A 16,718-nucleotide genomic window follows, 5' to 3' on the forward strand; every position below is an offset into this window, starting at 1 on the left:
GGCAAGCAATGATAAAACGATGATATAAAACTTACATGATTGTATTTTGTGTAACGTCCCTTTCGAGAATATTTCACTCATATGGAGACGTCACCATTGCCGGTGAAGGGCTGCAAAATTTAGGCCTATGCTCGGTGCTTACGGCCTTTTAGGGGGAAGGGATCTTTATCGTGCCACACCTACTGTGACTACTCGGTTTTTGTGGTCTCATCCGAAGGACCGCCCGATTTTGTCGCCTCTTACGACAAACAAGGAGTACTGAGGACCTATTCTAACCCGGATCCCCACGGGATTCAGTGGCGGATTTAGAGGGGCGCAGCTGCCCATCCCCCCCCCCCCTAAAATTTTAAGGTAAATCGCGGTATCTTGTTTCGGAAAATGTATTAAACGATAAAAGAAGTAATAATTTCTTCCACTCCCGGAGAAATAAATTACAAAATCTTTTGATTTCTTGAATTACTTTATTTTTTTAACTTAATTTTTTCCAAAAAACCTTAAAATTTGGGTCATTTTATTAATTTCACCTTTTAAAAAAATGATAGAAAATAGTACAAATGACTAAATAGGAGACATATTTCAAGCCCCATAAAATCTGTAAAATCCAGGAGCTTCGCCCTGGACCCACTGCCTCATAAAGTGGCGCCCCCCTTAACCGCAATTCCTGGATCCGCCCCTGGGATTATAAAACTTACAGGCAAGCCCGAGCAAAGCGATGATAAGAACAAACTCCATCTAGTCGATCTGTAACTAGACATCTATCCCACCGTCAAATCGGCGGCCAGTTTTTATGCTGTTTTACCACGGCCCATATGATGTTTTTCACAACTGAAGTACTACTTTATGTTCCCCTCGATGATTCCAAATAAAGTAAATCAACAACTAGTCATGAGAATGGTCCATCATGGTTTTAAATAGAAAATATTTGCAGCAGTGCATTAAGTGAAATAAAAGGTGTATTTTTACAGGAAAGGCTAGCTTATAATGAATTTTGAATTTGTTTATGAATTGTAAAGCGTACATGTTTCAGAATGCTAATTAATGCCTGAATATAAGAGGGTTGTCCCAAAAAGTCGTACATGTTTCAGAATGCTAATTAATGCCTGAATATAAGAGGGTTGTCCCAAAAAGTCGTACATGTTTCAGAATGCTAATTAATGCCAGAATATAAGAGGGTTGTCCCAAAAAGTCGCAGACAATGTTAATGATTTTCGAAATAAGCATCAAATTCAAACGGGTATTTTTTTTACATGAGAAAAGTTTTTACTTATTTTAAACAAAAAATGTAAAATCTGAAATATGTAATAAAAAAGTTAAATGAGATGTTACTGAATAAAAAGATATCCATATGCATTATTGGCGCTCGTACAAAAATAAGTAGGTATTTTCTTTGTACCACTCCATTCGATGAAAGCGAATAGTTTCACATTAGATATATCGTATCGAATTTATATCAATACAAATCGGTGATGTTTTCCATTTAATATACTGGTTTTACAACAGCAGAAAGTCATAAACGACAGAAAAGTGACGCCATTTTCAAACGTACCTGTTATGAAATTTGAGCAATATGGCGACGTCAATGCCATTCTTGGCGCACCGAGAAATCATAAAATATTGCGTAGATCGTGGTTTGACCCCCACTCAACCAAACCGTAGATGGAGAGCACTTCAAATCACCGAAGTGTTACAAATGTACATGTAGCTAGGCACTAGTGTTTAAATGGCACAAGAGATTTGTGTAGGGAATGACATCCGAACCAACGATGGGAAGGTCAACAAAAAATCATAACGACCGCGACATCAACGACATGCATGCAGACCGTCCCGGGCGTAGCAGAAAGAGTGCAGATGAGTAAATCAGGGGTACACAGCTAAATACACATACAACTAGCCATGTGGCATGCTAAACAACCCTCACTGCTCAATGGCCGTAAGCGCCGAGCATAGGCCTAAATTTGAAGCCCTTCACGGGTATTGGTGATGTCTCCATGTAAATGATGAATTACCGAGAGGGGCGTTAAACAAGATACAATCAATCGGATGAGACCGGGAAAAAAAACCCAGGCCCCGTGTCACAGCAAGTGTGGCACGTACGATACATATCCCACCCTACTAAAAGGCTGTAAACACAGAACATAGGCCTAAATTTGTGCAGCCCTTCAACAGCAATGGTGACGTCTTCATATGAGTGAAAAATTCTCGGGAGGGACGTTAAACAATATACTATCAATCGCCTCTTATGACAAACAAGGGGTACTGAGGACCTATTTCAACCCGGATTCCCACGGGATGTTCTTTAGATTAAACACTTACCGGTTTTGGCGGAGTTTAGTTAAGGTATACCATTAATTGTAGTAGATAAAATTTTGTTGACCTAATTTTTATTTATTTATACAATGTGCATGTATACTGGTATACTTATATGTAGCGGTTTTTTACTATTTGGGGATCCAGGTTAGAATAGGTCCTCATTACCCTTTGCTTGTCGTAAAAGGCGACTAAAAGGACCGCAAAAACCGAGGCCCCGTGTCACAGCAGGGATATATATATATATATATATATATATATATATATATATATATATATATATTGCCTCTAGCACAGGTGTCAAAGTGTTCGCTGCATGGGGTATTTCTTGTACTGGGATCGTTAATTTGTTGGCGATGGACACGCATCCTGGCTGTTAGTTGTGTTCCGGTTTGTCCAATATATTCCTCGCCACACCCGTTGCAAATAATACAGTATAGTAAGTTTTTCGACTTGCATGACATGTTATCATTTACAGTAAAATATTTTCCGCATTTAAAAGTAATAGAAGGTCCTGTTTTTAGGAAGGGACATGTACCACACCTTGAGTCACCACATGTAGAAACTGCGTATTTTTCAGGCGTTGAATTGAATTTGGCTTTTGTTAATAATTTTTTCAAGTTAGATGAATGTCTTTGGCTGTGAAGTAGGTCGGATTTGGGAATAATTTTCTGAAGTTCTAAATCACGCTCGATAACTGTAAAATTCTTCTTAGCTTCCTGATAGATATTTATATGTTTTGGATTGTAAGTTGTCATAAATGGTATTAGGAAAGGATCGTGTTCTTTTTCTCTTGTTGTCTTAAGTGTATGCTGTGGAATTTTCTTTGCTTCATTTATGGCTGAAAGAATGAGTGTTTCCGGATAATTCTGCGCAGTAAGAAATATTTTCAATTCCGCCAGATTTTGGTCTTTAGTATTTTCATCTTTAACAATAGTGCAAATCCTTCTCTGGCCAAATTGTACGGGATATTCCTTTTAGTGTGTGTAGGATGACACGATTGGAAATTCAAATATTGGTGTGTGTCCGTATTTTTGTAAAATATATCAGTTAGGATGTTGGTTTCATGTTTTATCACCTTGATGTCCAAAAAGGGAATCGAAGTATCACTGTATTCCATGGTAAACTGGATATTTGGATTGAGCGTATTCAACAAATTGTGAAACTTGATCAGATCTTCTTCTGATTTCCCCCAAAATATAAAACAGTCATCTAGATATCTTTTCCATGAATTCTTCAGATTTTGTCCAAGCTCTTGACTCATTTCCTCATCGACTTTTCGATATAATATTTCTTCGAAATATCCCATTACTAAAGTGCTGTATGCAGGGGCCATTTTAGTTCCCATAGCTGTTCCTTTGATTTGTAGAATTCGCCATCAAAATGAAATGTGTTGTTTTCCAAAATGAATTTTATGGAATCTATAATAAATACCATTGAGATTTCTTGGGATAAGTTCCGAGTGTTTTTCTATCCAAAGGGTTATAGCCTCTATTCCAAAGTCATGTGGGATATTTGTATATAAACTCGTGACATCAAACGTTACAAGTAAGGTATTCTGATCTACAATTTCTGGGAGTTTGTTAAGAAAATCCATACTATCCCGAATGTAGCTAGGAACTTTTTGGCATAGATCCTTTAACAAAATATCTATAAAATTAAAAACAAACTCCCAGAAAATGTGCAGTGTATTTAAGTATAATTATTAATCTTCATAAAATGAAAAATATGGGCCTGGTCGAAACTTTCAACTAACACTGAACACCCGCAACTTTATGTTTATCATGTTGTAGACCAATCGCAACTTCTCGGCTTGACGGAAAGACCTGGGAATGTGGTTATAGACCTAAGCATCTATGATATTGTCTCGTTCTGGGCGCTTCGTTCTGGAAATTTCCATAAGAGTAAAATCATGGATTGAAGAAACGAACAGGCATATTTTATCTATTCAACAATTACGCAAACTTATTTCTTCTGTAAGATAAAAATCAAGTATCGAAAAACAAAGGATTTACTTCATATCGAATCATCTTAAGTTGGATTTTTTTAAAAAGCGAAAACTGGCTTAGATTCGCCAAAGTTTGTCCCGCCACTTTACTCTCATTTTCGGGGTAGTTTTATCGAAAACGAAACTAGTTTTTTTCATTAATTCTACGATATTTACTTATCAAGTAAGATTCTGTTATAGTTTACGGACTTCACTTCACATATGAAACAATATCAAACAGTAACTCTAGAGTAAGCGTTTAATGGTTTATTATCAAAATTTGTTAATTTATAAGTATAAATATGCCTAAATTGAGAGAGCTTTTACGAATTTTTTTATGGATTGGGATATTAGTCGATGTTTGGAATATGGACGTGTAACAATAAAAAGGTCAAGTCTCGCTAACATTAATATCATTTACTGAAGTTCGTGATAACTTGTTCTATGAGAACGACCACGTGCATTTTGACCTAATACCTGTCATTTTACCTTTCCGACAGCGAAAGTAAATCGACATCGGTGAGTATCATAAACAATTTCATAAGTCATATTGCGTTGATGACTACAGCACTGATGCAGCTACTAGTGTTTTTTATTCAGGGTAGGTGAGGTTTCCTTATTCTCGATTGAATATCAGAAGCGGCACCATGGGTGGGGGTGTGTACAGTACATGAATATTTGTGTAGCAAGTTTGGATTGCTCTCTTTCAACATTCTTTTTACCCATATACGAGACTCCTCTGACTCGTATCCCCGCTTTTAGATTGCGACATGCCCTGCATATGGTAAGAGTCAGACGAATTTCGCATTAACTCATAACAAGCTTAAAGAAGGTTATTAATCAGATTGGTAATAATGGTTTCCCTTGTCATAAATGATGGATGGTTTTAAAAACGTGTCAACATGCTTGCAACTGTTTTTCTAATTTTTGTTCTGTTGTTCACTGTGAATTCAGCGTACTTCCGACTATCGTAACGAAGTGAATCTGAAACAAAATTGATAGTGACTGTAAAAGAGTATCGTGAAGTGTGCGTTCCCGTAATTTATGTCCTTTCGAAAAATTTTCACTCATATTGAGACATCACGAGCTGTAGGTAGGGTACCCCATTTAGACATTCGCTTAGTGTTTAGGGGCAAGTTTCACAACATTAACTTACGTCCATGATCTATCCTCCAAAAGAGATTTTTCCTTAAGTTCAGTCCTTAAGTCAGATCCAAAAGTCCGTTATTCTCGCTTCAAAATACCGACTGTTTTAAATACCAATGTTTACATCTGAGGTTTGACTCGGCCGTGGCGCAAGTGGGCTCCCAATCACGACCTCCCGGTCACGATGCGAACGATTTACCACTGAGCTACCGCGATCATTTAATATATAGCATGAAAAGGTGAAGATAACGAACAGTGATAATCTCATAACTCATATAAGCAATACAAAATGACTCAAGGATATACGAGAGTTGGGATCGAATGTCTAGAAGGTGTAAGCATCCCCCGTCGACCGGTCTCATTCGTGGTGATCCCCTATATCTTGATCAGGTAAACGGAGTGATCAGTAGTCAAAATCAGTGTGTAAAGAATGGCCTAAAATTTGTTCTAAAACACGTCAGAGAGCATTTGACCCAATTACAGGTTGTACTGGCAAACTAGATCGTTATAATTACCATAGAATTTGCGAAATCCTGACTTTAAACAAGACTGTTGAAACTCCTGTAACATCAACTTGTTTGTCAGTAGCCAGCCTCGATTTAAAAACTTATCATATATGCAGGACATGTGTTGAATTAGTTTAAAGGAGATCATTGTCTAATGCAAGATTGTTTTACCGGATTTTCCAAAATATATAATTATAGACAAAAGTGACACTGCGTCTCATATTGCACATCTTTTAAAATCTTGTGGGTTTTTTTATAATATTATTTTTAAAGATAATACGGTAAATAAAAAGAAAAAAAATCATATTAATGCTGAAATTTGGAATAAGTTGAATTATGTTTCTGGCATTAATTTGCTCTCAAATGCACTTTGAAGATCATCTGGAATTCAACTTGATGTTTTTGTATGGACCGCAAAACAATAATTTTTTGTGATAAAACGAGATTTTTCAACTTTAAAAATGCATTATTTTTGCAAAATTCATACATATAAGAAATAAATTTCACTTTTAAAAATACATGAGGAAATGAACTGCGACGCTTCCCGCTGGTATACCGGTACTTCAGGAAGTGCGATAGTTTTAACGCTTCGTGAACAGCATACCGGCATAAAGCTTGGAGGAGCATACCCTCATGGTTTTTTTTTTCAAAAGTGAAATATGTTTTATATTTACATTTTACTTTCTTTTCTGTCGGAATTCCCAGCCATTATTGCTGTTTTAGTATTTATCAAGATTCATACACGCATTGTTCACAACAGCAGCGCACTCATGAGGAAATGTCTGTCATTGCGATTTTAAAAGATACCAAAGGAAAAGCTTGGAAAGTGTTCCTATTCAAGTATTCTACAGCATTTGAGAAAGTTGTTTTAAGATTGTAATTTTATGATTTTTGAGCAAAATGAGCCGCAATGTCTCCAAAACCAAACACAAAGCATAGTCTAGTTTTCCCTCTTTGTAGGTGGAGCGTTCGTTTTGTAACCAGGAGGTCGTGAGTTCGAGCCCCGCTCGTGTCATGACTGCATTAAACCTGAGATATAAACATCAGCTGTGATCGCTCCTTCACCAAACTCGGCATTTTGAAGTGAAAATCACAGGTCTTTCATATATGACCGTACAAACGGAAGTCCCGACAGGTGTTGGCACGATAAAAAACCTCTCTGTTACGACCAAGCATACATATGTCGGTCTAAAGTGGTATTTTACAGAAGTGACGTCTCAATACAATGTTTAACGAGACGTAAACAAACAATCAATCAATTCTACATTTAGGTTTCCTCTCTCTTTTTTCATTCGCGTAATTTTAATAAACTAATTAAAAACATTTTAAAATGTTTTGCAGACTACGACTTCTACGAAAAAATGTTCTTTTTCAAAAGAAAGTAATTCAATGTGAAGACATGTATGTGTATAAACAGAACCCCAAAATTAGGAAGAAATGCCCTATGGTATTTTTGTTCGAGGAGTTTTGAACTTTGATTATCGAGTGTTCATCCGCATTCCTGATTATCGAGTCTTCATCCGCATTCCTGTATGAGCTGGTCAATTTAACGAATTCCATAAAGAATATAAAATTAAGAGTAGGGCAAACACGGACCCCTAGAAATACCAGAGGCTGAATCAGATGCTAAGGAGGAGTTAATTTTCAAATCCCCTGTTGACCAGTCACACCTGCCGTGAGTCATCTATCTTGATTTTTAAATTACGGAGTACAAAGATCTACAATACTATTGGTACATCTGATGTTTTAAAGTTTGACAGAAGCTATGTATTTCCCGCTTCAAAACGTGATCAAGACAGACAATCCCCGAATTTCCTCTAATTTCATTCAAGACATGGGCTGCTATGGTTTTTCTTAGGTTTTTGATAATAACCGATGTGTTGAATCTTTATTGTTGTGAGAGATCTTTACCTTGATGTGTATTCTGATCCTTTTCAGCAATTATTCTCTCTGATGCCAAAAGCAGGTCAATTGAAGAAGAGGTAATAATTTTGAAAAATAACATTTTCTCACACTTTGAAGGTGACATTGTTCTGTCTTGCTTTTCTCAATTATTTACTTCTAAAAAGAAAATAAAAATACATTGTGTAGACCTCTGACACCCGTGTGGTGGGCGGACAGACGGCTGACGTTGGGGAGTGGCCATGGCAAGTGTCCATTCAGTACTACTACGGCGACGTGTGGAGACACATCTGCGGAGGCACCCTAATCCGACAGGATGTTGTTCTGACGACTGCGCAGTGCGTGACCGCTCTAAGGTAAAGCCGCACCCAGTAACACGTTTAATAATCATTTGATTAAGATTCAAATCAAAGTCAATTTATTGTTATTACATAATTTTGCTTTAATATTCTATATTAGAAAATGCACTTTTCTTTTGAAATTCACTAATGTGTCGTCTTTAAATTCACGAGTTCATAATGAAAGGTGAAGATAACGAACAGTGATGAATCTCATAACTCCTACAAGCAACACAAATCAGAGAGTTGGGCAACACGAACCCCTGGACACATTAGAGGTGGGATCAGGTGCCCAGGGGGAGTAAGCATCTCCTGTCGACCGGTCGTACCCGCCGTGAGCCCTATATCTTGATCAGATAAACGGAGTTATCCGTAGTCAAAATCAGTGTGCCAAGAAGGGCCTAACAATCAGTATGAAACACGTCAGACAGCATTTGACCCAATGATTGGTTGTATTGGCAAACTAGATCGTTATAACGACCATAGAATTTGCGAAATGCTGACTTTAAACAAAAGTGTTGAAACCCCTTCACCATCAACTTGTTTTTTAGTAGCCAGCATCGATTTAGAAACTGATCATACGCAGAACAAACTGTTGCGTATCGAATCAGTTGAGAGATATTAACACCATATGTAGGTGATAATGGAATATTGCTACATAAATATGGGAAGTTGGCGATGGAGAATGAGAAATCATCCCGTTTGTCATAAAATTGAGTTGTTAGTTTGCCGTTAATATCTACTTTCAATGAAATATCTAAGTATGAAGCAGAAGTGGACGACTCTGTGGTGTCTTTTATTTTTAGATCACTGGGTATATCGAATCGACATATGAATGAAAATTATTATTGTTAATAGATAAAATGTCGATATATCTAAACGTCAAGTTCAGGGCCACAACAAGAGATTTTTTCTTCTCACGTGGAAGTTTTTGGAGAAATTCTGCCCATGGGACTTCCAACAGACTGTTGGAAGACCTGATCACCAAAGACCACGAAGATATTGTTAATGAGGAACTCCAGCATATTTTCTATTTCAATTTCAGAGAACTTGTGCTTGAAATCAAGAGCGGTGTTTACCAAAGTAATTTTTTGGATGACTGATCACTAGACATGAATATTTCCGTTTTCCATTTTTGTTGAAGAAGCAACCCTCTATGATGTCGAACAGTCTAGTCTGTGATTTATCGTTTTGATGTTGATTTGAGAAAACTTTTGCTATTTCAAGTTTATTAAAGTTCTTTAGAATTTTTTTTAAAGACACATTTGATTAACACCATGTCTGGGATATGTACAGTATGTAGTCGCGCAGTACGTTTGGAGTTTCTCCTTCACAGCTGTTGATATTTTCGTGAGGAGCAAAGATAGGGACCTGGTAGAACACTTAGTAGATCCAGCAATGTATCTTTGTTTGTATGGGTTTGTATGAAGTTTAATATCTCTCTTTGATTTGATATTTATATACCTCAGTACATCATCGTTGAGAGTGGCGGCCGGAATGAACAAAATATCAGATGGTGGATTGACATCAGGAATTTCTAGTATAACCGTGGTGAGTTCTTTCGAAAACTTTCAGCTAGTGGTATCTCAAGAAATGGTAGACATGAACAATAATATCGGAGAGGTACCTTGTCTTCAGAGGAGTTTTGAAACTCGAATCGTCATTATGATATCGCTATCTTTGAATCTTGTAGATTTATTTCAAGCTTTTTGAAGAAATTATATTTGCTACCGTTCAAAATCTCTGGGATGAGAATATGTGTGCAAGTCTGACAGCGATCTATTTCATATAAATCATTTATCCACATATTGACAAATTTTAAAAGCACCCACAGTACGGAAGCAGTTCTCCTGGATTCCCCAACGATATCGCCCTGGTAGTGCTACAGTCGCCATTCCTTGTAGGTGGATCCATTCAGGTCGCCACTCTCCCCACTAGTAAGACAGAAGATTTCTCGAACATCGTGGACTGCTGGATGACAGGATGGGGAAAGACAGCTGGAAGTAACAGAAATTTTCAATAATTCGGTGATACTTACTTTGAATAGGAATTTCGACACTGTCATTGAATTGTTGGATGAGATAGATTTATATCTCCATTTGCTACTGAAGCTTTTCTCGTTTGGAAGAGAATCACTGCCATAATTCTATGCATCCTTCTTGTATTCTTAATTCTTTGATTTTATATGACATTTTTAATTCCATGTTTCCTTATAGTATTTCATTTTCCATTCTTGATTTTAAAATTTATTTTGCAACATGACAATCCTTGTCACATTATATTTCAGTTTTCCTTTGCTTTCGTCTTGCTACATTCTTATAGTACGGCCAACGCGGATCCCGTATTTCCGCGCTCCCCCACTCGATAGAGCTATCGCGGTATATATCAAGTACATCTTTGATTAAAATGTATATGACATCCTTAATTTCATCTCACTTTATTGCATTCGTGACATTTTAAATACTAACTTAGATTTTACAACCTGATATGCTTAATTTTTATCGAGATTCAATCTATAGTTCGACTTTTCTTTTTTATTCTCTATTATGCTTCACTGGAATTGCGTTCGCGATAATAACTACTCCACGGATACGAAACAGAATGTTGGACGACGTCTGGGGCCCGTCGCTCAGACAGGCGTATATTTTGGCGTAAATTATTTCGACTACCAAAGTTATGCCTAAGTTTAGATGGGCTTGAATTGCGTTTTAGAACGCGGTGCATTTTCAAAAACCTTGACCTCTTTGCTGACGGCTATATTGTTTGTTTGCATGGGGCGGATCTCTATCTAGAAAAAATATATTTCGAAGTACATTAAACAGCATACGTGAAGGTGAATTTGAACACGTCTGTAAATGTACAATTCAAAACGACGTGCATGTATAATAAGCAGGGAAGAGTCCAGAGAATTTTCAAAGGAGGGGGTTGCAACCCACGTTTAAACCTTTTTCGCCCACAAAAGGAGGGTGAGTTGAGGAGCCAAAAATTATTTAAAGATGTTCAACCAAATGGGCAACACCTAGAACCCCCTTTAAATCTGCCATTGAAACGTATCTGTGAAGATTTTACATAACCAATCAGACACTTGAAGACGGGAGAAGTTGTGTGCGGGTACTGCTTCTCCAGTACGAATATCCTAACAATATTAGGGCACGAGTTCTTCTAAAGAAAGACTTTGTCGCTTTTATTGTAAAAATTCTGGGTACGTATTTTCCAGAAGTTGTCCAACTTTCAGTTTCGTAGAATTAAAGATGTCATATATATTATTATCATAAAGTCAAATTAGCAAGTGGAAAACTGAAATATAATGTGACATAGAATTAAGGACGTCATGTTTGCCCAACTCTCTATTTTGTGTTGCTTATAGGAGTTAGGAGATTGACAACTCTCTATTTTGTATTGCTTATAGGAGTTAGGAGATTGACCATTGTTCGTTATCTTCACCTTTCCTGTAGCAAAATAACATTTAGAATTAAGAATGGAATTTGAAATGTTATTAGGCAGCATGGAAATAAAAATGTCATAAACTAAAATCAGTGTTAGAATTAAGAATACGAAGAGTTTACATAGAATTATGACGGCAATTCCCTTCCGTGTTCTAGATGTTTCATACTCGTCTTAAGGTGCAGATTGAATTTACTTACACGACAAACATTTGGCATCACAAACACATACACACGATTTTGACTTTATCTTAATTAGCCTTAACTTAATTAATACGTGTAGAACTGTTTTATATGTTATATCGTTTAATTCGACTGCTTTTTACCATATTTTCTGGTGTTAAACGTATAACCATCGCCGCTTTTGGTATTCTTCACCCCTTCTTCTCTTTCAGACATTATAGGAATAAGAGAACCGAAACAGGATTATAAATGGCTGAGTGTTACATGATCGGCCAAGATTAAAATTATTTCTAATTGAAAGAAATATTATAAGTGTTTAAAGTAATTGTTGGGGTGAGGTAGTTTTGGAGCAAGATTGATAAATGACAGAGAAAAAGGGTATGTTTGAAGTATTCAATAAACCAGTTAATGTACCCCAACATAGAAGAGCTATCACATGCTCGTACCTTGAAACTAGCGTATATCATCCCCATTATTATTGCACATAAAATACATGTAGAATTGTGTTGAGGGATAATATTTAATACATTTCTGTGACTACAAAATGTTCGTCATTCTTGACAATTGTAATATAAAGATCCCGACTTGAAATTTTGAGTAACCATTACCTTTATACATGTACCTGACATAGCTTAATTTTGACAAACATTTGGTGATCCTTCAGATGCTCCAGGTTATTCCGACGCATTGATGGAAGCTCAGCTGACCAACATAAAAAACACACAGTGTGTGAATCAATGGTCTGGTGTCAGTGGTGCTACGATCCTGGACTCGCACATATGTGCCTACGAAATAGGAAAGTCTTCTTGTAGTGTGAGTATAATCAAAGCCACATAAACTCCCAGGTCATTTTTGTCGTTCCGGAAGAATGTTAAAAAGTGCTCTAAAAGCTTGAGGAACGCTTCATTGTATTCAAATAGCCTCTATTATGCAAAATACAGTGCGTACACATACTTTCATACAATTGAGAATGCCAAAATGATCTGAAATCCATGAAAGGTGAAGGTAACGAACAGTTATCAATCTCATAATTCCTACAAGGAATACAATAAAAAGTTGGGCAAACAAGGACCCCTGGACATACCAGAGGTGTGATCAGGTGCCTAGGAGGAGTAAGCATCACCTGATGACTGATCACACCCGCCGTGAGCCCTATATCCTGATCAGGTAAACGGAGTTATCCGCAGTCAAAATCAGTGTGCCAAAAACGGCTTAACAATCGATGGAACACGTCAGTCAGCATTCGACTCAATGCTACATGTAGGTTATATGGACAAGCTATATCATTTTAAGGATCATGGAATTTGCTGACTTTAAACGAGACTGTAGAAACCCATGTACATGTACCATCAATTTGTTTGTCAGTAGCCTGTCTCGATTTAAAAACTGATCATACGCAGAAGCTCTTGGCTATCGAATCAGTTGAGAGATATAAACATCATATGCAGGTGATAATGGAATATTGCTACATAAATATGGGAAATTGAGGATGGAGAAGCTGAAATCATCTCGTTTGTCATAAAATTGAGTCGTTAGTTTCCCGTTAATATTCATTTTCTATGTAAAATTATGTTCTTTTTAAGAAGGGGCCTCAGTGGCCGAGTGGTGGCACACGGCCTCTCACCTCTGGTCGGCGCGGGTTCGAATCCCGCTCATGCCGGTGAGAAAGTTTCCCAGTTTACTTTCGGAAGGTGGATGGTCTCTTTTCAGGTACATTGTATCTGGGTTCTCTCTTCCACCAATAAAAACTGGGCGCCACCAGATAACTGAAAAATTGTTGAGTGTGGCGGAAAACAGCAAAACAATATTTTAAGAAAACAAACGGAATCAATTCACAGTATCTTGCAAACTAACGCTTTACACTGCAGGGTGACATTGGTGGCCCGTATGTTTGTATGAAGGACGGAGTGTTCAAGCTGGCTGGAATCATGTCGTGGGGCATCAATACCTGCAATGGGGAATACCCCAGCGTTTGTGTCCGGGTGTCCCACTTCTTAGACTGGATATCCATCTCCATTTGAGAGACTTGGAGAGTACAATGTTATTCATTAAAGATAATGAGAACAATATATTCGCTTGTGTTGATTACATTCCTAGTCGTATTTATAGATACCTGAAAGTCATTTCTGAGGGTGCCTTTCAGGAAGTTTTATTAATCGTTTGAAGTGTGCTTGTGAAATCTACCACCCAGTATTTTTTTTAAGTGATGATAACGATTCATACAGGAATACAAAGTTGAGAGTGGAGCAAACACGGACCTCTGTACACACCAGAAGTGAGATCAGTTGTCAAGGAGGAGTAAGCATCCTCTGATGACCGTAACACTATTTCAGAATACTTCCTTTCTTCACTGTGAAATCATCAGACTTTTCGTGGGGGCTCAAGTTTCATTAATTCCCTTATCCCGCGAATATTAAAGTACGCTGAAATATGTACTCTATATAACGTTTCAATGTACAAAAACCACATCCACAACATCCCTCCAAACGTGTACAACCTCGACAATCCACGAACGATACCACAGTATCATAAGTATGTTCTATGGATAACTCAAGATACATGTGTACAGGTATTCGATTTCTACCTGACACTTTTCCATTTCTGTACATCAGATGTTTGTGTGGGTTAATTCTGATGCTACTCGTTCTCCATACTTTATTACGGAGGTCATTTGCAGCGATCTACACAGTGCCATTGCATTGGAATCTAATACATGTACATGTGTTTCATTTTTCTAACAATCTGTAAACTTTTTCACAGTCTGCATTTGAGTTCCATGTGTATATAGATAGATGAGGTACGATAACATTAATGAATAGTTCAGTAAGCCCCAGTTCTCCTTTTTTGGAGACTTGTACTAGAACATTGTGCTCCAACACCCATCAACAGATGTGTTCTCAGCAATTCAAAATCCTTTAAAAGTAGAAGTTGGTAGTCTCAGACCCCTCTTTCAGTGCTTCAAGCTGACTGCTAGTGATAAGGTTGAATCTAATACATGTAGTAGTAGGCCTTGCAACCCAAAAATAATTACCATCAACCCTATTCTAATATACCTTGTTAGTCATACTGATTGTATGATTGGGACATACTGGCATGTGATACTTCCGGTCGTGGTGGTTCGGTGGTTAGGACACCGCTGATATTACAATTCTAATAGTTGCCCCCCCCCCCTGTAAATCTTGATGCACAAGAGGTTCGTGGACTGATTTAATAGCAAGTAATTGAAAATGCAATTTGTTTTAGCTTACCTGAACAGAGGCTCAAGCGAGCTTTCCTGATCAAAATATGTTTGTCGTCTGTTCAAATCAAAATACCGTACTTTTCACAATTTCGACTTTTCAGTCAATCATACAAGTACCACAAATTGTCTGTGGGAGAAGTGATTCAATTATAATATAATGGTTGGTCATGCTAAAGGGAGATATTTCGATTCTGATTTACAGTTACATGTTAGGACCAGCAAATATTAGTCCAATTTGAAACATTTCACAAGCACTGATCGAAGCTGTTGGAAATGTGTATAACTGTGCACGCATCATACCAGTAATGGTTTAGTAGAAAATGAATAAATTGTCAACATATTACAACTAATATGATGCTCGTTGGGTGTGAACAATCGGTCACAAGTTCACGAAATTTTCAAAACCACCTCAACCAATATTCACCGATACAAGCTCAGTAGCCCTATACTATTCGTTTTGAGGTAACATACAATATCAGTAAACCATTAGAGATGTGTGTGCGCGTGCGTGCGGAGTGTGTGTGGAGTGTTTATATGTGCAATACAACACGTCATTACTAATAACTATTTCTAGTTTTGTGAACATTCTGTTATTGAATCATTACATAAACATTTTTACCCTTATGAGAATTGTTCCGTCACGAAATGTGACTGAAATAACGAGTCCGCTTTGTGAGATTTTCGATCGTTAGACTAGCAGTTATCAGTGCAGCCCTGGGCCAACGCACTCTTTTCAAGCTCCCACGCAAATTATTTTTGGCAGACTCGGTATAGTGGGTAACGGTTACATGAGAAGAATGTTAGACAAGGGATATTGACAGATAAAGTTTGCAAGAATAGCCCATCATCATGACTGCACCACATGTTTGTTTAACATTTCTCGTCCTTGTTTATGTAAACACATTAAGCATACATTGCAGATGCACGGCATTGAACGATCTGAATCGCTGTACATGTATATCGATATTTCGGTCCACCTCAAAGCACCCAACATTGTTCCTACAATCCTACATTGGTAGTTCCCACTCTGTCTAATCAAGATAGCTATTCTTTAATCCTGAAAAGGTGTCTGTTTCAATAAAACCATAAATGATAAATAATGAATCAAAGATATAAATGTATCGTACAAACTGGGGGGTGGGGGTGGGGGGCATTCGATCGTTTTGGGTGGTCATCTAAATACACATTCAATTACAGTTTTAAAATGTTGAAATTGTAAATTTAAATGTAAAAGGATGATAGTAACGGAAATTAATGATGATAGTAACGTAAGAACTTTCGTAACTATCATCCTCGCTGTTTTTTCAACGACGAATTTTCTGTTCATATGAGCCGTATAAAAGATAAAATAACACCTGATCGTAATTGTTGTTAGTGTATGATATTTCTTACCTACATATCATTCGCAAATAAACAATACAAATAGATATAATAAGTAAACGTGATCCTTCCGCCATCTTGGGATGATAGTAACAATCGTTACTATCATCAGTTTAATACCAGTGTATAGACTTGATCTGCAAATAGTAACATTTGAATAGATAGGGGCGCCGGTAGGGAACATGCCTTGCTTTGGCAATACTCTCAGAATGTTTGTTGATATCATGCATGCAAGTTTCATCATCGAGTATAGCTACTAGTAACTTAACCTGATCAAAAAGATTT

General features: G+C 37.3%; 1 protein-coding gene across 1 annotated transcript; it reads left to right on the plus strand.

Moving 5' to 3' along the window:
* The first annotated feature begins 4,813 nt into the window (after window positions 1–4,813).
* LOC125679914 (fibrinolytic enzyme, isozyme C-like) lies at window positions 4,814–13,879 on the plus strand. Its single transcript, XM_056153949.1, has 7 exons — window positions 4,814–4,895; window positions 7,885–7,928; window positions 8,038–8,204; window positions 9,656–9,737; window positions 10,012–10,189; window positions 12,477–12,625; window positions 13,681–13,879. Exons 1-7 carry the CDS (start codon window positions 4,853–4,855, stop codon window positions 13,831–13,833), a joined length of 816 nt encoding a protein of 271 aa, XP_056009924.1. The 5' UTR covers window positions 4,814–4,852; the 3' UTR covers window positions 13,834–13,879.
* Window positions 13,880–16,718: the final 2,839 nt, after the last annotated feature.

Source organism: Ostrea edulis, chromosome 2 (genome assembly GCF_947568905.1).
Source record: "Ostrea edulis chromosome 2, xbOstEdul1.1, whole genome shotgun sequence".
Taxonomy (NCBI): Eukaryota; Metazoa; Mollusca; class Bivalvia; order Ostreida; family Ostreidae; genus Ostrea; species Ostrea edulis.

Excerpts from the sequence above, each read along its gene's own strand:
- LOC125679914 (XM_056153949.1), top strand. The coding sequence starts at position 4,853 with ATGACTACAGCACTGATGCAGCTACTAGTGTTTTTTATTCAGG. Across the intron at positions 8,205-9,655 it reads CAGTGCGTGACCGCTCTAAG|TACATCATCGTTGAGAGTGG; the intron begins GTAAAGCCGCAC and ends TATATACCTCAG. Across the intron at positions 9,738-10,011 it reads GAATTTCTAGTATAACCGTG|CACCCACAGTACGGAAGCAG; the intron begins GTGAGTTCTTTC and ends AAATTTTAAAAG.